This window comes from Pleurodeles waltl, chromosome 11, assembly GCF_031143425.1.
Source record: "Pleurodeles waltl isolate 20211129_DDA chromosome 11, aPleWal1.hap1.20221129, whole genome shotgun sequence".
NCBI lineage: Eukaryota > Metazoa > Chordata > Amphibia > Caudata > Salamandridae > Pleurodeles > Pleurodeles waltl.
Genome location: NC_090450.1, coordinates 981,937,614 through 981,962,138, shown reverse-complemented (window position 1 = coordinate 981,962,138; position 24,525 = coordinate 981,937,614). Strand labels below are relative to the sequence as shown.

General features: G+C 50.6%; 1 protein-coding gene across 3 annotated transcripts in view; it reads right to left on the bottom strand.

The window, feature by feature from the left end:
- The window catches only part of FBRSL1 (fibrosin like 1), a 1,114,915-nt gene that overhangs the window by 95,386 nt on the left and 995,004 nt on the right, over nt 1-24,525 (bottom strand). For all 3 annotated transcript variants that reach the window (XM_069215249.1, XM_069215252.1, XM_069215250.1), the window contains exon 6: nt 4,219-4,267. In XM_069215249.1, coding sequence (XP_069071350.1) covers nt 4,219-4,267 — 49 coding nt within the window. The remainder of the gene's footprint in view (nt 1-4,218; nt 4,268-24,525) is intronic.

Below are 24,525 nucleotides of genomic sequence, written 5' to 3'. Positions count from 1 at the left end.
GGGGGTTATCCAGGAGTGCGCGCCGGGGGTTATCCAGGAGTGCGCGCCGGGGGTTATCCAGGAGTGCGCGCCGGGGGTTATCCAGGAGTGCGCGCCAGGGGTTATCCAGGAGTGCGCGCCGGGGGTTATCCAGGAGTGCGCGCCGGGGGTTATCCAGGAGTGCGCGCCAGGGGTTATCCCGGAGTGGGTCGGGGGTTATCCAGGAGCGCGCGCCGGGGGTTATCCAGGAGCGCGCGCGCCGGGGGTTATCCAGGAGTGGGTCTGGGGTTATCCAGGAGTGCGCGTCGGGGGTTATCCAGGAGTGCGCGTCGGGGGTTATCCAGGAGTGCGCGTCGGGGGTTATCCAGGAGTGCGCGTCGGGGGTTATCCAGGAGTGCGCGTCGGGGGTTATCCAGGAGTGCGCGCCGGGGGTTATCCAGGAGTGCGCGCCGGGGGTTATCCAGGAGTGGGTCTGGGGTTATCCAGGAGTGGGTCGGGGGTTATCCAGGAGTGCGCGCCGGGGGTTATCCAGGAGTGCGCGCCAGGGGTTATCCAGGAGTGCGCGCCAGGGGTTATCCAGGAGTGCGCGCCAGGGGTTATCCCGGAGTGCGCGCCGGGGGTTATCCAGGAGTGCGCGCCAGGGGTTATCCCGGAGTGGGTCGGGGGTTATCCAGGAGCGCGCGCCGGGGGTTATCCAGGAGCGCGCGCGCCGGGGGTTATCCAGGAGTGCGCGTCGGGGGTTATCCAGGAGTGCGCGTCGGGGGTTATCCAGGAGTGCGCGTCGGGGGTTATCCAGGAGTGCGCGCCGGGGGTTATCCAGGAGTGCGCGCCGGGGGTTATCCAGGAGTGGGTCTGGGGTTATCCAGGAGTGCGCGTCGGGGGTTATCCAGGAGTGCGCGTCGGGGGTTATCCAGGAGTGCGCGTCGGGGGTTATCCAGGAGTGCGCGCCGGGGGTTATCCAGGAGTGCGCGCCGGGGGTTATCCAGGAGTGCGCGTCTGGGGTTATCCAGGAGTGCGTCTGGGGTTATCCCGGAGTGCGCCTGGGGTTACCCCAGGAGCGCGCGCCGGGGGTTATCCAGGAGCGCGCGCCGGGGGTTATCCAGGAGTGGGTCTGGGGTTATCCAGGAGTGCGCGCCGGGGGTTACCCCAGGAGCGCGCGCCGGGGGTTATCCAGGAGTGGGTCGGGGGTTATCCAGGAGTGCGCGCCGGGGGTTATCCAGGAGTGCGCGCCGGGGGTTATCCAGGAGTGCGCGCCGGGGGTTATCCAGGAGTGCGCGCCGGGGGTTATCCAGGAGTGCGCGCCGGGGGTTATCCAGGAGTGCGCGCCGGGGGTTATCCAGGAGTGCGCGCCGGGGGTTATCCAGGAGTGCGCGCCGGGGGTTATCCAGGAGTGCGCGCCAGGGGTTATCCAGGAGTGCGCGCCGGAGGTTATCCAGGAGTGCGCGTCGGGGGTTATCCAGGAGTGCGCGCCAGGGGTTATCCAGGAGTGCGCGCCGGGGGTTATCCAGGAGTGCGCGCCGGGGGTTATCCAGGAGTGCGCGTCGGGGGTTATCCAGGAGTGCGCACCGGGGGTTATCCAGGAGTGCGCGCCGGGGGTTATCCAGGAGTGCGCGCCGGGGGTTATCCAGGAGTGCGCGCCGGGGGTTATCCAGGAGTGCGCGCCAGGGGTTATCCCGGAGTGCGCGCCGGGGGTTATCCCGGAGTGCGCGCCGGGGGTTATCCCGGAGTGCGCGCCGGGGGTTATCCAGGAGTGCGCGCCAGGGGTTATCCCGGAGTGCGCGCCGGGGGTTATCCAGGAGTGGGTCTGGGGTTATCCCGGAGTGCGCGCCGGGGGTTATCCAGGAGTGCGCGCCGGGGGTTATCCAGGAGTGCGCGCCGGGGGTTATCCAGGAGTGCGCGCCGGGGGTTATCCAGGAGTGCGCGCCGGGGGTTATCCAGGAGTGCGCGCCAGGGGTTATCCAGGAGTGCGCGCCAGGGGTTATCCAGGAGTGCGCGCCAGGGGTTATCCAGGAGTGCGCGCCGGGGGTTATCCAGGAGTGCGCGCCGGGGGTTATCCAGGAGTGCGCGCCGGGGGTTATCCAGGAGTGCGCGCCGGGGGTTATCCAGGAGTGCGCGCCAGGGGTTATCCAGGAGTGGGTCTGGGGTTATCCCGGAGTGCGCCTGGGGTTACCCAGGAGTGCATCGGGTAGTGTTAGCATTAAGGGTTATGCAAGACCCTGTGGCTCTAATCCTGCACCCGGAGCCCGCCATGGTGGCAGCCCCCTTTGAACAATGAACCGACAAACGACAGATCCCAAACACAGCATTCTGCCCTTGCATACAACTAACCACATAAACCAACAAGGTACATTCAGAAATGTACCAAAGGAAGGGGGAGGGGGTGGGGGGGGGACGTTCACTGCCCAAAGGTGTAGGAACCAGCACCAAGTCACAGCTTCAGCCATCTGGACCTGCTACAAACGCATCAAAAACAAATGCCAAAGAAACCGCCTCCAGCTCCGAGGTCCGGGCACAGCACGTGCCTTCCGGGAGGAGACCCCCCCACGAGAGGAGGAGACCCCCCCACGAGAGATTCTCGCCTGAAACGGGGAAGACTCGGCCGCGACTCAGGCCAGAGGAGGTTTCTGTGCTGCCATCGCGCTAAAAGCCAGCGCGGGTACGAAAAAGACAAGGTCTGCGGAGGGACAGATGGCTTCGCTTAATTTCTACAGTGTTCCTGCCAAGCGCCGTGAGACGAGAGAAAGGACAAAAAACTACAGGAGAAAACGACCCGCAGATACGCAGGAGTGCAGACGGGAAAAGTTGGAGATATTAGAAACCTCCTGTGACGCCCTTCACCTGGTGGCCTCTTGTGCGGGGTGCGTTTTTTCAAAATGGAGGAACCCCACTTTTGAGAGTCGGTGGCAGCAGACCGGAGGCTGCATCCTAATTTGAGGCGAACCCCCATGTTAAAGAGGTACTGTGGTTTTTTATAGAGCGACCCCCCCCCCCCCCCCCCCCCCCACCACCACCAATGCATTGCCTGACATAGCACTGCAGAGGTCTGTAAATGTAACCGCAGAATACGGGGCGCGCGGGCGAGATGCAGGGTGGGGAACAGCGGGGTGGGACCCCATATGTGGGGTGCTGTCAGCCAGGGGAGGACTAAGAAAAGAGAGAAAACAGAGTCTGCAAAATACAGACCACAAGCAAGATGGGGAGAGACACATGAGAGAGGAAGAGACGTACCAAGGCTTGGGGGGAGAGAGTAGGTAAGGGGGTGGGGGTGCAAAAAACAAGTAGTGGCTGAAGAAAAAGCAAAGATGAGGCCTGAGCTTTAAAGATGGTGGGACAAAAAGCGAGACCTATGTGAGTTTGAGAGACAGACGATGAACGGGAGAAAAAGAAAGACTTCTATGTGAGTTTCAGAGACAGACGATGAACGGGAGAAAAAGAGAGGCCTGTGTGAGTTTCAGAGACAGACGATGGGCGTATGAAGACTCATTGAAGGACACAGAGGTGCAGAGGCCTCCTGACAGATAAAGCCATCGTGGCGCTGCAAGCAGTGCTTAATTTGTGCTTGTTGTTTCCGGTGCGGGGCACCGGCACTTATTTTTAGGGCCCGCACTTATTTTTCTGCCTCCAGACACATGTGGGAAAGACGAGGGAAGAGAAAAACAAGGAAGAGAAAAGCAAAAAAAGCGTCACAAAGGGAGAAAGCTGCAAGAGTGAGCTGAAGGGGCAGGGAGTGGCTGTAAATGGATTAAAGAGGCCCGAGATTTCTTCAGGATTACGCTTTCTCAGTATTCCGTGCTCGCACATTTAAAATGCAGCAGTCGCGTGTTTCAGAGGAGGGCTTTGGGCACCGGCACGGTTTTATTTACAAATTAAGCACTGGCTGCAAGAGACATATCTAGCATGGAGAACAGATGCATCATGAGACCCGGAATGAAAGAGAGCAGAGGGAGAGAAATATGCGAAGTGAGAGGTAATGTATGCGAGCCGGAGGTTCACTGGCGAGGCGGCTGGATCAGATGGGCGCTCGGGCGTCAGCCCCAGGCACCCATCGGCGTCCCAGGCGCCTCGAAGGCCGGAGGCAGGTGCTGTTCCTTCGCGCCACGCTCTGCGCAGTGAAATGATTGCCCGGGGTGGCTGTCACATCGAATCTGCGCTGCTTTCACATGCAGGGTGTATCTGTTGGACTGTGAAATGTCCCCGCCAGGCGCAATAACGAAGATGTTGCCCCCTTGGGCTGCTTACCGTCCGCTGCTGCTGGAGACGAGAGCTTCTCGGAAGCGACATCGGGGCCCTGGGAGAGAGACAAACACACGGGTTAGAGACAGCAGGCGACGTGAGGCCAGGTTGTAAGACAGACAAAGAACAGAACACATGAGCCCTGGGAGAGAAAAACACGGGTTAGAGCGCGAGCCCTGGGAGGGAAAAGAGACAGAGGCAAGAGACAGGAAATGTGAGGCAAGAGACAGGCAATGGGAGGCAAGCGTGTGACACAAAGAGAGACAAACACACGGGTTAGAGACAGGCAATGGGAGGCCAGGGTGTAAGACAGACAAAGAACAGAGCACGAGCCCTTGGAGGGAAAAGAGACAGAGGCGAGAGACAGAGGCAAGAGACCGGCATTGGGAGGTAAGAGTGTGAGACAAAGAACAGAGCACGAGCCCTGAGAGGTAAGAGACACAGAAGCAAGAGACAGGCAGTGGAAGGCAAGAGTGTAAGACAGACAAAGAGCAGAGCACATGAGCCCTGGGAGAGAAACAAACACGGAGGCAAGAGACCGGCATTGGGAGGTAAGAGTGTGAGAGAAAGGACAGAGCACGAGCCCTGGGAGGTAAGAGACACAGGAGCAAGAGACAGGCAATATAGGGGAAGAGTTGAAACACAGACCACAACAACACCTGAGAGAAACACAAATCAGAGGTTAGAGACAGGCAATGTAGGGGAAGAGTCTCAAACAGACAAAGAGCAGAGTTCACGAGACCTCGGAGGGAAGCAAACAGAGGCATGAGACAGGCAATACAGGGCAAGAGGTTGAAACATAGACCACAACGCTGAGACCTGAGAGAGGAACACAATCAGCGGTTAGAGACAAGCAAAATAGGGCAAGAGTCTGAAACAAAGAAAAAACAGAGCACACGAGCCCTGGGAGAAACATGAAGACCAGCGCAAGAGACAGACAAAAGAAGTCAAGAGTCTGAGACAAAGGGGGCAATGCATAGACATGTGAAAGAAATACAATCCGAGGTTAGAGACGGCAACACGGGGAAGGGCTTGAAACAAAGAGCAGAGCACATGAGCTCCGGGAGGGAAAAACAGAGGCAAGAGACAGACGAAAAAGAGGTCAGAGGCAAGAGACAGGCGAAACAGAGGTAAGAGGCAAAACAGAGGCAAGAGACAGGCAAAACAGGGGCAAGAGACAGGCAAAACAGGGGCAAGAGACAGGCAAAACAGGGGCAAGAGACAGGCAAAACAGGGGCAAAAGACAGGCAAAACAGGGGCAAAAGACAGGCAAAACAGGGGCAAAAGACAGGCAAAACAGGGGCAAAAGAAAGGCAAAACAGAGGTAAGAGGCAAAACAGGGGCAAGAGACAGGCAAAACAGAGGCAAGAGAGAGGCAAGAGAGAGGCAAAACAGAGGTAAGAGGCAGGCGAAACAGAGGTAAGAGGCAGGCGAAACAGAGGCAAGAGGCGAAACAGAGGCAAGAGGCAAAACAGAGGCAAGAGGCAAAACAGAGGTAAGAGGCAAAACAGAGGTAAGAGGCAAAACAGAGGCAAGAGGCAAAACAGAGGCAAGAGGCAAAACAGAGGCAAGAGGCAAAACAGAGGCAAGAGGCAAAACAGAGGCAAGAGGCAAAACAGAGGCAAGAGACAGGCGAAACAGAGGTAAGAGGCGAAACAGAGGCAAGAGACAGGCGAAACAGAGGTAAGAGGCGAAACAGAGGTAAGAGGCGAAACAGAGGCAAGAGGCGAAACAGAGGCAAGAGGCGAAACAGAGGCAAGAGGCGAAACAGAGGCAAGAGGCGAAACAGAGGCAAGAGGCGAAACAGAGGTAAGAGGCGAAACAGAGGTAAGAGGCGAAACAGAGGTAAGAGGCGAAACAGAGGTAAGAGGCGAAACAGAGGCAAGAGACAGGCGAAACAGAGGTAAGAGGCGAAACAGAGGCAAGAGGCAAAACAGAGGCAAGAGGCAAAACAGAGGCAAGAGGCAAAACAGAGGCAAGAGACAGGCGAAACAGAGGTAAGAGGTGAAACAGAGGCAAGAGACAGGCGAAACAGAGGCAAGAGGCAAAACAGAGGCAAGAGGCGAAACAGAGGCAAGAGGCGAAACAGAGGCAAGAGGCGAAACAGAGGCAAGAGGCGAAACAGAGGCAAGAGGCGAAACAGAGGCAAGAGGCGAAACAGAGGCAAGAGGCGAAACAGAGGCAAGAGGCGAAACAGAGGCAAGAGGCGAAACAGAGGTAAGAGGCGAAACAGAGGTAAGAGGCGAAACAGAGGTAAGAGGCGAAACAGAGGCAAGAGACAGGCGAAACAGAGGTAAGAGGCGAAACACAGGTAAGAGGCGAAACAGATGCAAGAGACAGGCGAAACAGAGGCAAGAGACAGGCAAAACAGAGGCAAGAGACAGGCAAAACAGAGGCAAGAGACAGGCAAAACAGAGGCAAGAGACAGGCAAAACAGAGGTCTGAGACAGGCAAAACAGAGGTCTGAGACAAACACCACAGCACTTTAATATTAATGGAACCCAGGGACCCCACTGAATCATCATTGGAATCTGGGGACCCCCGCCTGAGTCATTACTGGAAGCTGGGGACCTAATTTGTCAATATTTGTTAATATTTTTTAATTTTCTTAGCAGTCGCGGACCCCCTGAGAAGGCTTCGCGGACCCCAGGGGTCCCCGGACCACAGGTTGGGAATCACTGCCACAGAACATGAGACTGGGGACAGAAGCAAACACAGAGGTTAGAGAGACTTGTCACACAACAAGAGTTTGGGGAGAAAAAAGCCATAACAGAGAAGCCATGGGAGAGCAATAAAAAGGGCTCAAGAAAGACAACAAAAGTCAAGAGTCTGAAACAAGAGCACGAGCCCTGGCTGAGAAGCAGACGCTAGGGTTAGAGACAAAGGCCACAGCACAGCCTCCGCCGGTTCATCTGCGACCGGAAGGGGGCGCTGTGGACCTACGTTGGCAACCAGGACTCTATGAAGTTAGAAGGGGAAAGGCACCAGAATCGTGGTATATAATAAGAGCTATTTCTCCGCACTCAAGAGCTTCGCATTAACAGAAATACTGGTGGAAACGTCTAGATGGAAGCAGAAGCCAAACTCCCAGGCAGCAGAAGGGCTTTGTGACCCGGGAAGCTCGTGTCTGCCTAAATCAAGTCTAATTTAACCAAGCACGCACTGTAACTTGTTTTACATAGGGCTTTCTAAAGGGCGTCTTCAGTTTCTGTGCACTGGAACGAGAGTTGCTGTTACCCAAATGAATGCACACAAAAGGCTATAGGTGTAAAGCTAGAAATATTTTTGCCTATCACCCATCTCCGATTAGACCAGCCATATGTCGATCAGTCTTGACCCTGCTCCAATGGGGACAGTCCAGCCCGAACTGCCAGGCCACCTCCTTTCTGAACCAGAACACAAGCAAACCCAGACTGGTTTTGCCCCGAGTGAGGCTCGTCAGTCTGGCGTAGCTCGGTTCCAGTCCTGGAGCAAGCAAGGCTCCCTGCTCCCTGTGCCACAGGCCTCAGTTAAAGCTCACCCATGAGGCCTAAGTGGGTTGAAACCGGTCTGGGGTTTCTTGCAGTCCCTTCTAGAGGAGCCCCTCTCTGGCAGTTCCGAAAAGAGCGTTCCTACGAGAAGTAGGGTAGGTGTTAATATTAGTATGGCGGGGCCTTTGTCTGGAGTGGCATGGTGGGTGAAAAATGATGGAATGGAATATGGCCCAAGTGATGCAGGTGTCTGAGATTAATTCAAACATTTAATCCATCACCTTATAGTTGCATTACACTAATTACTAGTGCTTGGTTTACCAACCCTAAGTAGAGGACCTGGCATTTTAGGCCCTGGGGTGTACATCACAGACTAAACCCTTGCTGCCCACTACAGACAGAGGGCAAAGTGCAACCCATCCCAGCCATCAGAGCACTGCCTGACTCCCTCTTAACACAGAACTAGCAGTGATAGGACAGCTCGGGCTATGGTCCGACCACAGCTCCCCAGATAAAAAAAGGCGCTGCTATCCACGGAGTAAAAATACAAAACGTCAACTTCATTCATAGCTCACCCATTGACAGCTGGGCCGGATTCTAAACGCTTTGGGCTTGTGGAGATAGGCAGCTGAGGTAGACCCTTATTTCTTAACCAGTGGGACCAGTTCCAACTCCACCTCAATCTGGTATGGGATTGGGTCCCACCTTCTGAAGCCTACCCATTACTAAGCCAGACTCCCGACCAGTTTATCATTCATCTGTTGACCAGAGCTCTGAGACGGCTGCACCCACAAATGCCCAAACAGATGAGCGTGAGGATACATCCCGGACAGAAGAAAAATGGCACCCGGCACTAATCTGGTCACCTGGATCTACCTGCGGAGAACACTCGTCCGACACCCACAACCCTTGAACCCGCTCTGGGCTCTTTCCCGAACCCCAACTAAAGCAGAGCGCCCAGTTAGTTCCTAGCCAGGTCTATCGTTTAAAAGTCACTAGGGCCCGACTGGGAACCCAAAGCAGCCCTGGCAAATTCTGTCCGACCAGCCTCCGTAGGGTGCATAGAGAGTGAGCCTGACCACTACAATGCGGCTTGGGCGGTTCTCACCCTCCCCCAGCCCCCAACCCCCCCAAGAAAATTTGAGAAAAAAAATGGAAAGAACGGTGCATTGTACAACACATTTTGCAATAATATATTCAATTATATTCGTTTTTTAACACATAGTAAAGGGTGATCTTAAAGTGCACTAGCATAGGGCAATATTTATTGGGGTCCTTCCATGATTCCCTCACCCTCTAACAGTGACCCTCATCTCTCCATGGCCCCTCTGTCACAAGTATTTTATTTGTTTTATAGCGCCTCTCTTACCAGTGTTGGAGCACTTCATATCACACACAAGTACAGAGGCAATGAATCATGTGTGTGTAAATTAATGTATAGAAAATGTTACATCAGACAAAGGGGGCTACAAGGTGTGGGATTCACACGCCATCCACACAGGAAGGTATTTTTTTTTAAAGGTGCTTGGTCTGGGGAAGCATAAACTCAGGATTGAGAATGTAACAGTGATTAGGGTTGACTTTGTTAATCATTTATTTCTTCCCAAACAAACTTTTTTTTAGTAAAATCAGGATAATCAAAGACAGGTAAAAAAAAAAAAAAACGTAACTTTGTAACCGGTACCATGCAGTATGCATGCAGCTCTTTGATGGCAGTTCATAGCTCTCTGGGCTCGAAGATAATTGTAACTTATAAACTGCACAGTAACACAAGGATCTGTGACAAAAGCAGTATCCCACTGAGCACTGCACATAAAATACTGCTCTGTGATCTGCATAGTTCACGTTCTTTGCAGCAGGCACATTAACCCGCTGTGCTACCTTAGAAGAGTCAAAACTGCCACAAAACAAAACCCCATCTCTCTGCAGGAGGTACATTAATCATCAGAACTATCTTGGCACTTTTATTGTTGCCTAAAAACTGTCGGATACACAAGGAACTCTGCAGTGCTTCTAAAACTGATGCACAGATACAAAATCGGCCCCCACCCTTGAGAGGAAATGCCTGATGCCCATATGGCCACACCGGCTTCGAGCGTCACAATACCCACAATCGTGCTGTGTTAGGGGCCTTGTGATGAGATGCCAGACTGACAGCAGTCACCACCTCCCTCCATCATCAGTGTGCCCCCCTGAAGATTAAAGGCGACTACATCACAGTGGTAACCAGGAAACTGAATGAGTTAGTGACCAGGTCCATAGAGGAGTATACCTTTTATATTATACTATAGTGTTTTTGTGGGTTTTCAATACACAAGGCCCCTTTGTCAAAGAATGTGTGGTTCTGTTTTGGTTTCCAGAACACCAAGTTTTTAAGCTCTTTGTTTCTGTTAGATATCTCATCGCTACTTTGCCTAACGACGCCTCGTTTGGTTTTGAATTCCATAAAGTCCCTTGGTTTTTGAGGTCAGGTTGGGTTTTTGAGGTCAGGTTGGGTTTTTCAGGATGCGGAAACCACTTTTCACGTCTGGGTGGGTTCGTAAATAACCTCTGGTTCGGTCTTGAGATCCAGAAGGTCATGTTTGTTTGATGGCGAAGACTAACCTCTGACACCGGCTGTGACGTCATTCACCGGGGGCCTGACGAGGGCATTGATTTGTCATAGCTGTACCAGTGGCTAGCGCCTCCATTGCTCAATTAAATAACTCACTATCGCATTGTGGGTTTGCGGATGGGACGGTGACAGAAATCGGTTTATTTCTCCGGTAATTTTTGTGCCGCTTATCATTCATCAAAAGCCATGATTTATAACCGTTTTATAAGTGGTACCTGTTTTGAAGCGCGTAGTGTCTTGCTTTCAGGCATGTTCGTAAAACTCCAGTGTGATAAATCTCCGAAGAGCCCGAAGAGTTGAACTGAACAGGCCCATAAAACACGAGAACATATAGTGCTTATAAAAATCACACAAAAGCAGAGACGGCGCGTCTTGAGTCACTGGGACAGCACAGGATGTCTTTACTGCTTAAACAACAACAATCGATTATTTTTATTCTCCTTGGGTACACTGAGTTACAGACCGAAGAACTGACAGCGCCCCCCCCCCATCCCCAGCACGAGTGGGTAGATTCTGTGATGTTTTGTCAACACACACTTAACACAAGCAGTCACTCAGCAGGTGTAACAGAGACAGCAAGAGACTTCTGGTGTTGCGGACTTGGCACAGAGGTCTCTGGTCCCTCAGGCAGGTGAGGGAACCTGTCACCAGCCACGGGTACCCCCAGTCTGGCCTGGGCCCCTCCTCAGCCCCAACGAGGCACTGACAGAACACACACAGATTGATGGGAGGGATTTGATTACAAGCAAGTGAAGCTAACCTAAAATGGCGGAGGCCAGGGACAAGGTTTGGCCCCCTCTGCGAGAGCATGAGGTATCTTTTTCAGTTCTTCTCTGCACATGGAAACTTTCATAACCACCAGAGCCATGGCAACTCAATCTCAGGTTCTAAAGTCATGTCATGTATGGCCTTCTATCGCTCTGCACACAGCCAAGGCACTAAGGCACTCGAAAGTGTGCAGCAAACTGAATTATTACAATAGATTTCTGGTATGCCTTCGGATTACTGTTTCTCTTCTCTTCTCAAGGTCTTAAACTTTCGAACCAGGACCCTGTGTAACCTCCACAGACAAACCTGCACTTCCTATTTTCCATGTGAGGCCGGAGATCTCTTTGCCAAAAACAGAATCTTTTTCCAATTTTTAAGACTGGAAATCCAAACTATCCAAGCAACTTCTCCCAAACTACCTCTCTGGCCTCGAAATCTGCTTGCAAACAAAAGTTGCAACTAGAAAACTCCTTGTCGGCACTATTAACTTCACCCAATATTCCCCGAACAACTTCGAGGCAAGTCATTTCATCTCCTAGGATCCCTCCTATATTCTCTTCACTGCCCATCCAAGCAAGCCCCTCAACGACGAAGCTCAGCCTGGCCCAAAAAGCCACCTCCTACTGCCTGAAGGCAAAGAATCATAGCTCCAGCACAGGATGGATGTTTGCATGTGGTCTTGACTAGACCCAACTTAGGCAAAAAGCAGTGAAGCAAAGTGCTGGGTGAAAAGCAGGAGTGATAGGAGAGGTAGCTGGGTCCTGGAAGCAGAAGTGACTGTTACTAAATTGCAATAAGGCTTCTGTTATTCTCCAAGCTGGAGCAGGGTTGGCGCAGTCCTGATGGATAGGGGGATTTGTTCCAGACCCTGGGTGCATAGATGGAAAAGGTTTGCAGCTTTTTTGTTTTGTTTCCTTACACCTCTTAGTCTGTAGTTGGGTGGAGTCGTGGCTGAGGGTGTGTCAGTATCCACCAGAACTGGTTGCCTTGCCTGCAGGACACGTGCAGGTGCTGTCGTGATGGCTTTGTAAATGCTGCAGCTGGTTTTGAAGATGGTGAGGGCCGGCAAAGGGAGCCACTGGAGTTCTAGCAGGATGGGGGGTCCCACAGTGTTACCCAACCAAACAGTGTAGATATACGCTACCTAGGCTTCAAGTCAGATTTCACAGGCTATTTTTAGGGCCGACTGGCCTAGACTTGCAAGAGAGCTCAAACTGGCAAAGAGCAGGTGTTATGCTCATTCAGAGAGTGGATGAGCATTAAAGATGCCTTTAAATCTTATCTTGCCACATTTGCTGTGTTCATAAAAAGAGGTAACATGTCAGCTTATGTCTTCTTACAAATTGCTGCTTATATTATCCTGGAGATTGGTGCTTACAAAATCCTTTACCTTTGCATTCAGAGAGAGAGGAGTAAAGTGAACTATCTGACAGAGGTGCTGGGGCACAGGCAGAGTGAAAGGAAAGGCTGTAAGATAACAGGTTTTTTTAACACACAGTTAAAATAGCTTGTAAATTACTGTAGAAGTATTTCAAAATATATTTCAGTAGTTAGGGAAGACTTTTTTTTGTAATTACGAAGTGTGACAGAAACAAAGATTTTAATAGGATCAAAACAAATGAAAACACTTTGGTGATGTGCAGCTGATAAATGTTTGCTGAAACACGATTCCTGTACATTATTGTTTGTACGCTATAAAGTTTTATCAGTAAGACTACGCCCTCGTGACAATGCATCAGTGAACTAAGAGGCAAGTCTGGGGCCTTGTGTACCCCATATGTGGGCTAGATTTTATTATACATGCAGCAAATGCTTACTTTAATAAATCAAACAAAATAATCCTTGTACAGCAGACATGATGAACTCGCATGTTTGAATGTGTACTCACTCATCTGTGACAATGAAGGAAAAGATGACTCGGCGAAATAAAATATTTGCCTAGGATCACACAATCTGAGACCAGGTTATGGGTCAAGAGCATTACAGTTTAGTTGAGTAGATTATTCAGTTCATCTGACTTGCAGGTCTGGTAACATTTTTATGGTTTTTTGAGGCCTGATATGGAACTAAGCCAGCTTGGGGAGTAAACTGACCCATTGTGTTTCCTGGTGCATGCGTCAGTGTTTTGGGTAGTTAGAAGTAGGGCTGTGTTTGCTGACTTCTTTCAAACAGAGGCATTCATTTGTACCCTGGATTCAGCTTACTGTCCCATGAACTGTTTTCTGATGGAAATGTTCTTTGCTGCTTCTGAAAAGAAACAGAGATAGGACTGGGAGACCACAAAAAACTTCACATCAGTTGATAGAAGGTCACAACATTGGTGCTCTTGGGCACAAAGAGAGACCTGTGACAGCTTGCCTTCCAACTCAGCACCCATGACTGTGGTGACAAGTTTCTGTTGAGAATATTTTTTTTCACTTTTGAAGGTTCAGGATCAAAGAAACGTCCATCTATTCGGCAAATTCTCAAGCCTGGGTGATTTAAAAACAAAAATAAGGAAAGGGGCTGAAATGTTGGACCATTTGTGAGTGGGGGAACACTCCAATGTTCCCAGGGTCATCTGCTCCCATCTGGGCGCTCTGCAGATGTGCGTGCTAGCGCCTGGAATGGGACAGCAGGTCAATGGGAGGCACTATTGAGGCAGTGGAGGCTCCTCCTCTACAGCGGAGGAGCGTCACCCCGCTAGCAGCAACCGCTGCAAATCCTTTAACAACGAAAGGATAATAAACTACGTTTTTTATCCTTTTGTTGTTAAAGGGGCGGGGCATTGGGGATGACAGGGATGAGGGGAGTGCACTGTGCACTCCCTTCAGTGTGCATGTGTGTTTGGCCATCTTCAGCCCGGTTCTCTGTTGCCGGGCTGGAGAGAGCAGGCACAGGCTCCAAGTCTGCCTGGGAGTGCCCAGGCTTGGCGCTCCCATCCAATCCTAACGCTGCTCTGAACAGCGTCGGGATTGGCCTCAGGACAGGCTGGGAGCCTGTGCCTGCTGAGGAGACAGAGGTTCGGCGGTGCGGAATGCGGGTAAGTTTTTTATTATTATTTATTATTATTAATATTCCGCAACCCCCCTGTGCCCCTGCGTGCCGCCCCACCCCTTGCAACCCCAGCAAGCCGGGACTGCATCCAGGACGGACAAAATACCTTTGGGGACGGGTAGTTTTGAGCTGAACTGGACTGAGGAGGTGACAAGTTTAATTTGCATTTATTCGTTCACATCTGCAGTTACAAAAAGTTACAAAAACAGCAGTACAGAATGAACTTATGGTAACCAGCAGTGGAATGGATAGATTTAAAGGGGCAACCCGGCGAATGATGACTCAGATCTGACTACCCAAGTTGACATCATCCAAGGAACATTCTAGAAAGCTTATTGTTGGCAACTGTTAGTAGAAGTGCAGGGCAAAGAGATTCTTTTTTGCTACACTGGGTGGCCCTTTTAAACATTTCTATCCATCCCTCCCTTTTGCGCTTACCGCCACCTAGGGTGGTTCTGACAGTTTATAGTGCGAAAGGGCCTCAAGCTAGGCCTTACCAATAAGGACCAGCAAGGTTGAGAAACTACCAGCTAATTACTCAAAAACTGCAGAACTAATTTACACCAAACTCCAGAAAAGCACGTACTTTACTAAAGTTTAAATATCATGCCAAGTTTAGTGCAATTCTGTTCAGTTGTTTTTTTGTATCGGAAACAAAGAGCCATAAGGAATTAAAATCATAAATGGCACTTTTGGGACCCCTATCCTTGAGAGACCCCCAACAAACTTTACATGAAGGACCCAATGGGGATGAACGTATTTGGATTGTTTTGTGCACATTCATCAAATGGTACCAAAGTTATTAAAACAAAAAAATGCCTTTTCTATGGAAACTATGACCTAACCATTAACTGTACTGTGCAAATCGATAATTTTTTCTGGATCTCTCCAATCCAGTATCTGACAAAACTGGGAGCGTGAGAGGAGGAGACAAACTCCCATACCGAGGGCAGGTCTGAAGGCGTGAGCTGTTCTGTACTGCACCCACACATTCAATCTCAAGTAAGCAGAGGTGTAGCTTGGTCAGGAAGATTGGGTGTGGGGGGTGAGCCTCAGATTTATCGACAATCGGGCCTCATATAACATTTAAATACGTTATAGGCCAAGCAGGGTGCAGGAGAGAGGCCTAAGGGGCAGTGGAAAGGGAGAGGAATCCGGCTTGGAAGGACAATTAAGACAGAAAGTACAATATTATGTAAGATAACCAACATTTTTGAGACCTTTAAAACAAATGCGGTGTGTGCATGCACTTTTGTCTGCGTATGTAAACATTTTTGGAGAAATACGACTGACATCTCATATTACCCGACTGAAAGCACCTGTACCCAAATATTCATTAAAAAACACAATTATTATGGGGGTGTAACACCCCAAACCCCCTCCCCTCTTCAAGCTAAGCCCTTGCAAGTAAGCACTTGCTTTTTAGGTCGAGCGCACAAGGGTTTTGACCTGTTGTAATCTATCTGTGGGCTTTTAACCACGCCCACTGCACGCCCATCACTATGACTGGTTCACGGGTTTGCCTTTCAAAAATCCTTTGTTATCAGTAGTAAATGCTTTATGTTTGTCCCTCCTTGGGGCGGTTTTGTTACTGCCTTGAAGACTGACCCTGTAACATGGCTAATTGTACAATTGCCGATATGTTTGACTGCGAGTGAACTTCTTTTTCCTTTTGTGTCTCTCCTTCACGCTCATGGCGGCCGTGGCGCTTTAAGCTAGCTTGCCTATGTCAACGGTTTTACTTTTCATTTTAAGGGGCGAGAAAAGTCCACTTAGGAATTTACAACGTTAACTGCTCTAACGCGGGCGAGCGGGAGACCCATTGTATTGCCAATGCTTGTTTCAAATGCACAAAGGATATGTGCACTGCCCGCGCGCCCATGGAAGTTGGCACTCAGGCCTGCCACACTGGCCAGGGGACAGTGGGTCATGCATCGGGCACTGGGGTTGTCCAGGGGCACTGTCACCGAATAGGGGAACGTTTGGGTGCCCGGCAGGCCTGTCAGTCCAGTCACCGCATGTGTTGGGCACAGGGACACAGCAGGGGAGGGTGCAGGAGGTACCACTCACGCCCTCTCTGGATTGCCCTGACGAGGCCCGTCGCTGGCCTGGCATTTTTATTAGCGCAGCTGCTCTGGAAGCTCTCGGATACAAAGTCACACCTCATCAGGGCCCGCCAGCTTCTCCAAGCGGCTGGCACCGGCGGGGAATGACAAGCAGGGCCTGCCTGGCAGGGCACAGCTCGTTCTCCGCCGGGGAACCCGTCCAGCAGGCAGCATTTATCACCGCGAGGGCCTGCCAGGAGGGCACCGTGGGAGGCAGGGCTGTGCCCACAGCCAGCTCCAGGCCGGAGGTGTGATGAATCACTTCTGGGAGCGCCCAGCCCCGTCTGATGCCCCCTAGCTCGCCGGGTGAGGGGCGGTGACGGGGGGAAGAAGGATGCGAGCCAGGAAGGGACGGGCATCGCTGGATGCGGCGGGGGCGCTGCCTTTCTGCAGCTGGGAGAGGCTGGGTGAAATAAAAGAGCGCACCTTTTATTCTCGTTCAGATGCGGGAGTTGACTGCGTAGGCGCCGAACTGCTCCCTCAAATCAGTAAGGGGTGTGTTCTACTTTCGGCCCAGGGCCCCCAAAAGCCCCTAGACATCTCTGTCCAGTTCTTTGTGCCCGCTCCTACCCCGAAAAGGGTCTGGGCAAAGGATCTGAGACCAGCTGAAGCACGACACATGCCAGTGGGGGAGGGGCGCGGGTGCCCTGTCTTGGGTTCACCCAAGCTAGGAATAGCCCACTAGACGCACACAGGACTTTACACCCCGCGAGTGGATTCCTAAATAGAGCTGGCTTCCATGGTGGTAGGGGCAGTAAGAACCCCAGGGATTGGCTGGCGGGGGTCCAGACTTCAGCATGCCCTCTCCACCCCACAATGGGGCCTCCCCGCCCTGGGCACCGAGCAGGCGCAGTTTAAGAATTAACATAGCATCCTGGTGGCTTTAAGTCCGTTTAATGGTTGAAGTGGAAGTCAAAATGTGAGTGGGAGGGAGTAAATAGTAGTCACGTGACTCAGGGACAGTGGGGAATGGGCGACCACCAAAGGGGCAAGGACAAACATCACTTGGGTCTTGGTACTTGAATAATGCGCTAAATCCGAAGAGATTCATATTATCAACTTTGGAAGGATAAAGGACTGAACCAGCTGATGCACCTCACTTTCTTGATCATGTTCTTGCAAATCACTAGCCTGCATCACGTGTCTCTTAAGGGCGGACATAAACCTTTCCTTCCTGGCATCATGCGTCGCTTATATGTACACTCTCAAGCGTAAAGGTTAGAGCCGCCTTCAAAAGTTAAGAAATGTATGCACCGTGTATAGGAGTCTGGTGCCAGGCCCATTAGTAACCCACGTATCACCAGACACGGGGGGGCATGTGGTGGCTGGGGATAGGTCTGTCCAGGTCACAGGTTCAAGCCACAGGGAACTAATAGCATTTTGCAACCACCCGGTCATAACAATCTCTTTGTGTGCGTGTTTTTTTTTTTTTTTTTTTAAATAAGAATAGTCCTACTTGGGCTAAATGGAAAGTTGTCCTTGCTTAAACAGCTCTGTGAGTACCACAGTGCTTGAAAGTTGAGCAAATCCAGGTGGTGAGACCTCGTTCATGGGGTCAAACCCTCTTTTCTCTGCAGTGGCATAGCAAAGTGGTCCGGGGCCCTAATGCAAGTAAGGGAAACGCCCTCTTAGCCCGGGTGCGGTAGTAAAAATAATAATAATTAGCTATAATTGTAGGCCAGTGAGCAACTCGGATTCTCAGGCCCCGGTGCCACTGCACCTGCTGCACTGTTGAGGGCTACCGCTCTAGATTTACCGAATAGATAGGAGTCCCTCGAGGACCACCCATCGAGACTTAAAGCCGAGCACCCACCTTACAGGGATTAAGTTTCAATTTTATCCGCGCACCTGTGCTGAAAGGTCTTCAACCCTGGAAGAAAAAAGTTTATTGGTCTACTCATAATATGATTCTCGTTCATGACACAGTATTTTGAAGGAAGTGAAAAAAAAAGGAAAACTGTTTTTACTTTTATGTCTGCATATTTACCTTCTGGAGCTCGTGTTTGCTTTCTAGTTCTCAACAAACAACCGAAAATTGCATTATAACCTCAAAGGCCCTCTGCAGATGAAAAATAGCAGGGCACTTTCTTGTGGGACACTTCTGCTGGTGCTAGGTTTCTGCAGACACTACTAGGGTAGGGTAACCAGATATAAAACAAGCATTTGCAATGCAATGGGTCTTGCGTTTGCTCCAGTTAGAGCTATTAGCATTGTAAACTCCTAACCGGACTTTTCTTGCCACATAAGTTGAAAATGAAAAGTAAAACAGTTTCACATAACTAACTGGACTTTTCTTGCACATAAACTGCAAAGTAAAAGTTTCACATAAGCGAGCCGACGGCCCCCATCAGCATAAAGCAGACACACAAAAGGAAACAGAAGTTCACTCGCAGTGAAATTTATCAGCAAAAGTGCAATTATCCCTGTATCCGGCAAAAGTGCAATTATCCATGTAACCGGCAAAAGTGCAAATATCCATGTAACAGGGTTGATGTCATGTAAAGTGCTCGACTACTGCCCAGCGAGGTCGCGCTGCGAAATAAACAGAAAAAGTAGTCCAGAAACCAGACGGAAAACATGGAGCCTCCTATGTTTTCAGTAGTTGGCCAGTGCGCTAGAGGAGGGCTAAACACCTGAAAAGGCATGACATATGCATGCCTTTCACTAATGAAAGCAAGTTAATTTTAAAAAGCAAACCCATGAACCAGTGACGTGGGTGTGGCTACAAGCCCATAGAGAGATTACACCAGGGACAGAGCGATTTGCGCTCAACCCTAAAAATGAAAAACGGGACATTTCACTAAGATAGAAGGGTGGACAGATTTCCATGAGTCAAGGGGCACAGACTGACGATGCGCATCAACCTAGAAAAACAGAAGGGGTACCGAGGACATAAAGTGCAATTTTGAAACCCGCCATCACACCTGCTAATTAAATTGCATTCTGTTAACAGCTGCTAACTAGCCCTCCTTTGGACCATAGGAAAGCGTGCTTCCCACCAGTCGACCCTCTCCGAAAACCGGAACATGAGCTAAATTTGCTGAAATCTTCCTGGACAGCTGCTGGGGAAGAAAAAAAACAGGACTCTCCCGGCAAATTCGGGACGCCTGCACACCCTATACTGGGGGAGAGCAGGTGGAAGAGGGGACCTGTGTGTGAGTTATTCACCCACTTCCGGGAGTACAACAGGAGGCACACAAGGTAACTGGTGGTCTCGGTGTTGTTTGCCACAGACGTGAGATGACACTCCACAGAGCTATTTATAAAGCACCTGAAGCCAGCCAGGTGGTTCTTACAAGAGCATCTAACTTCAATGGGACTGAGTCTGTAAACTCCATGAGGCTGAACGTCTAAGTCGGCTCTGCTGACTTTCTGGCACGTGACAGCAGCATGAAAATTAACCCACATGGTCGTATATTTTAAGATTGTGAGGAGGCAGGACATTTTTTTGTTTTCGAAATCAGGCAGCCAAGGCTGGGACTTGTGAAATGCAGAGGTCAATGTGTTCAGTCTCTATTTTGGGATGTATTCATTTAGGATGCTTCTAAAGAGATTTGCTGATCCCAAAAGCAAATTAGCTGCGCTAACCAGCACTAAGAATGTGTGTACAGACTAACACGAAATATGTCCCACAAACCTGAAGCGCGGGATATACAATGAGAAACTGGGCCAGCCGCAGTCCCACAGCAAGAGTTCTGAAGACTGACCCTGAGGATAAGTGTCCGGTAACATCTGAGGCTGGCTTGAATCCACAAATACACGAGGAGCTGAGGGCCATATGTACAAAAGCATTTTCCCATAGACACAGAATGAGTAAAACCCTTTGATACATCTGGCCCGTAGAGCGGCTGACCAGCTGCTAACCTTGCAAACACCTGCCTAAATGACTACTGCAGCGTCAAGGTAAAAGTTGTGTTTATATGTAGATAGTTGGAATGCAGCACTTTCAAAAAGGGTCATCGGAGGAAAGATGCCCAGATCTGTACATTTAAGGGGAGGAGAGGTTTTCATGCTCCACATTACTGAAGAAACAGTGGTACTACTCTAATTGAGTCTAGGAATGATATATAAAAAAAGTGGGAATTGATAGTTCAACGAAGTAGGATTCTGTTTATTTTATTTCAAAGTCCCTCACGCTGCCCTCTACCTTTCAAAGTCCCTCGCGCTGCCCTCTCCCTTTCACTTGGCCCTCTACCTTTCACAGTTCCTCACATTTCTCTCTACCTCTCGCAGCCCCTCACGCTGGCCTTGTCCTCTCGCAGCCCCTCAGCTGCCCTGGTCCTCTCGCAGCCCCTCATGCTCCCTGGTCCTCTCGCAGCCCCGCACGATGCCCTCTCCCTTTCACTGCCCCTCTGAATGTCTTCCCTCAGACACAGAGCGCCTTCCTGAACCTGAGACACCCTTGTCTCTGGACTGCCCGGCAGCGCTGCCCGTCCAGCCACTAAAAGCCACAAGGCCTAGTGCGAGGGCACAGTTTATGAAGTCAACACATCATGTAAGGAATCTAATTCAAGGAGATTCACCCAGAGAAATCGGGCTCAGTCTCCGCCTGCACCTTCACTCTTCAGCCAAGTCCCCAACCCCAGGAAGCCTGACACCCGCTCGCAGTCTGGTCTTGTCCTCGCTGGCCCCAGGCAACCGGACATGAAAAGTAACACCCTAACCAGGGATAGCTCTCGTCTTGTCTCCTTTGGCTGGCTAATGGCAGAGGACTTCTGGGGGTCCCTGTCCCACCCAACGTGAAGCCTGAAACGGAATATGCTGAAAAAGAGGGCATTAATGAACTTAGAGAGCCCTGGTCTTCTAGGAGAGTGTGTGCTGTACGCATGTTCTCATCTGCATGAGACCAGCTGCACCTAGCAGGAGACAAACTGAGGGGAGTTTAGAGTTTCATCTTCGGCCTAAATTAAGTTTATCAGACAAATGTTATAGGCGCATAGAGTTTATATATCGGACTGCAATGCTCATGGTGGAAATGGTAGAAACGTTATATCCTGCCCATGTCTTCCTGCACTGAACCAGATACCCACACAAAGTTTACTCAGTGTGTAATTAATAAGCAGGGCCACTGGCATTATGCGATTCTACAGCAACAGCTTTTATTTGGCATAATTATGGATTTGCCGCATTGGCCACAAAATCTATCATCTGCCTCGTAATGTAACAAAAAAAAGTTTTCAGGTCAAATGGATCAAAAGTTACCAAAAATATTTCAATATGTGCTGATGCGCAGTTGGAAGGCCCTTGGCAAACTCTAACTGGCCACTTTCAGTTACTTATTTCTGTATATGGGTATTAAATGGGTATCAATGAGGTGCAATCTTTGCCCAAACAGATATGCCACCTGTAAAAATTATAAAATGATGTAAAACTTTCAAAAAATGCATTATGCGACATATTTTGCCTGTTCTTGCCACATAATTTAGTAAGCCCTGCCCTTGTGTTCGTCATGGGCACGCCCATGACGCACACCAAGACAGAGAGGGAGTATAGTCTCCCCCGAGTTGAGTTTTGGAGTGGGATGGTAGGTCCGGTGACGTTTAACCGGAGACGATAAAACGACGCAACACCTGCCACTTAGTCGGGTGCCGCATAATTCCAAAGGCCTTGCTAAAGAGGAACTATATACTAACTGCGCAGCGCGTCCCGTCTTCTGTCTGATTGCACTAATCATGATACAAATCATTATAACAAAGGGCCAGACCTATTGGCTTTGTTAAGTCTTCATGTGCCGCACCATCTAAGCAGGATGAGTGCGACTGCAGGGCGGTCATTTTACCCTCAGGTCACGGAAGTGTCCTTTCACAGCCGGAACCGCTCAGCTGTCGCGATATGGACACCTGGGAGCGCGATATTGTTGTTTCTCCCTGTTCGGGGGAATAAAATGGCGGCGGCCCTACTGCGCCGGCGATTCAAAAAAGGCGACGTTTACTCTCTGTTTTATGAGCTTCCCTCGATTTGTGGCCACCTCAGCGGTCGTAAAAACAGCAATAAATCAAAGGCGCGCCACGAAATTGCAATAACAACTGGCGGGGTCGGCGCTGGAACAACATAACTCCACGGGCCGGCGAGGCTGGGCCTGCCCTGATGGCAGGTGGGGCCGCCTCACGGTGCCAGGCACATGGCGCCGTGCCACCCCCGACAGCGGGGTTGCACATTTTCTAAAAGCCCAGTTCACATTTAGGAAATGCATGCTGCATGTGCATAGGAAATTGCACATCAGAATTTCCTATTTGCTATTTCCTATTTGGGGTCTCAATTATTGGGTATCGCTAAAAATTACGATTCCCTAAAATTGCACTGCAATGCCTTTTATACATCCTGAAAGGCGATTTTGCATTCGCAAACAGTGGAATTTTGCGATTCGCACCGTTTGCGAATGCAAAATAGTTTGATACATCTGGCCCTAGGTTCTGAACTAGTGAGTATGGTGCTAAGTTTTGTAGTAGTGAGTAAGTTGATAAGTTTTGTACTAGTGAGTAAGGTGCTGTCCAGAAGCTCAAAGTGCTATTCAGTGGTTTGCAAGATGAGAGATACTGACTGTTGCCTTTCTAGAAGAGGCAAAAGCAATCGCTCATGTCCGAGTCGAGCATGCCCAAGATCACACAGTAAAGCATCTGGTAGATTCTCTGCATCCTTCCAGGAGAGCGCCTTGAGACTGGTCCCAGGACAGCGGCCTAAAACTGATCACTGTAGAGCACCCTGCGACTGGCCCCAGTAGAGTCCCCTACGACTGATCCCAGTAGAGGGCCCCAAGACTGATCCCAGTAGAGTACCACAAGATTAAACCCAGTAGAGGTCCCAAAAACTGACCCCAGTAGAGGGCCCTAAAACTGTCCTAAATTGGATGTGGCATAAGGGCCAGGGTTGCCGACTTTGGAGCCGGGGAACCAGGTTCGAGTCTCGGCGCCGGCTCAACATCCTGTGATTCTGGGCAAATCAGAATCTCCCCCTGTGCTTAGAAAATAGATGTGTCCTTGTGCAATGTAACTAGTGCTAATGTAAAGCGCTCCAATACCTTCAGGTCGAGTTCACGCTATATAAAACTGCATTAAAAAAAAGAGATATTGTGCCTAAGGCTGGCCCCAGTAGAGTGGGGTAAGACCAGCCCCAGGAGAGTACCATAAAAAGACAATCTTCAGCGAGGAACCATTAACTTCGTCCGAGAAGCAGGGACCGTGCCTAGCCGGGTGGGTACCCATCCACTCATTCAGTCAGGCGGGACAGCTCCTTGACAATGCCGGTCTGCAGCGACCCTGCAAGGATTGGGGCTCAGTAGAGCCTCCCCCTTCCCACCCCCGCAGGACTCTTCAATGGAGCATCCCTGGGGTGACAAGTCGAGCATGAAGAGGCAGGCGTTGGGCCTAGCATGCAGGGAGAGGCGGTGGATGGGGCAGAAGGGGGCCGAGGGGGGAGGCCATCCTTTGTCCGTCCCTACTACCAACTGAGGGCTTCGACCGCTGGAGTGCACATGATTGGGGGTCTCGAAGCTCAAGCTTGGAGATTACCCGGGCCAAGGAGCTTGGGAAGAGTTAATCGGGTGTGAGGGGCTCCTCTCAGACACCCCTCCCCCCGACAATGTCTTATAATTAGAAGCCGGACCCCGAAGGCAGAGTGTGGTGAGACCCCGGAGAAGGAAAATAGCGTCCGTTAAGATGTATCCTTGACCCAGAGAGCGCCTACGTCTGGCCTGCCGTCTTCCAAGCGCTAGGTGATGTTATTCCTGGAGTGGCAGGGCGGACTCTTCCACTCCTCTGTCGTTTCACGGACAGAGTTCTGTCAGAGGTTCTCTGTGTCACCACAGCCTGATCAGACCTTTACAAAATGTAGTCTGAACATCGCTGTGGATAAAAACGATTTATGATGTCAGCAGCTGTCAATTATTGTCAATCAGCAATTACTGATATTCTGAGGTGACCGGGCACAAGTCTGCCAGGGTGAATAGGCTGACAAGCAGATAGAAACTGTAAATACCACTGAAGCCAGTCATGTCCCCAATGCGTCTTGGCATTTCAATGTGTGTTACTGGCACCCACCCAGGAGTAACCAGTCTCTTGACCTGGGAGATAGCAACCCGGACAGAAATGTAACAATTCCCCTTCCTGTTCACGAGGAAAAAGGAGACGTCTCTGTTTATACCACACTGGCTGTCTCTTTATCAGATATTAAAGTGGCAGTCTCGTCAGAGAGCTGGGACATACGGGTACTTATTGGTTTGTACAGCACGCGCTACAAGCTCGCATTGGCTGAGCATGGACACACACTTGGACATGTATGTCCAGGGCAACAAAGTGATGCAAAGAATGTGGGGCCCCCCTCA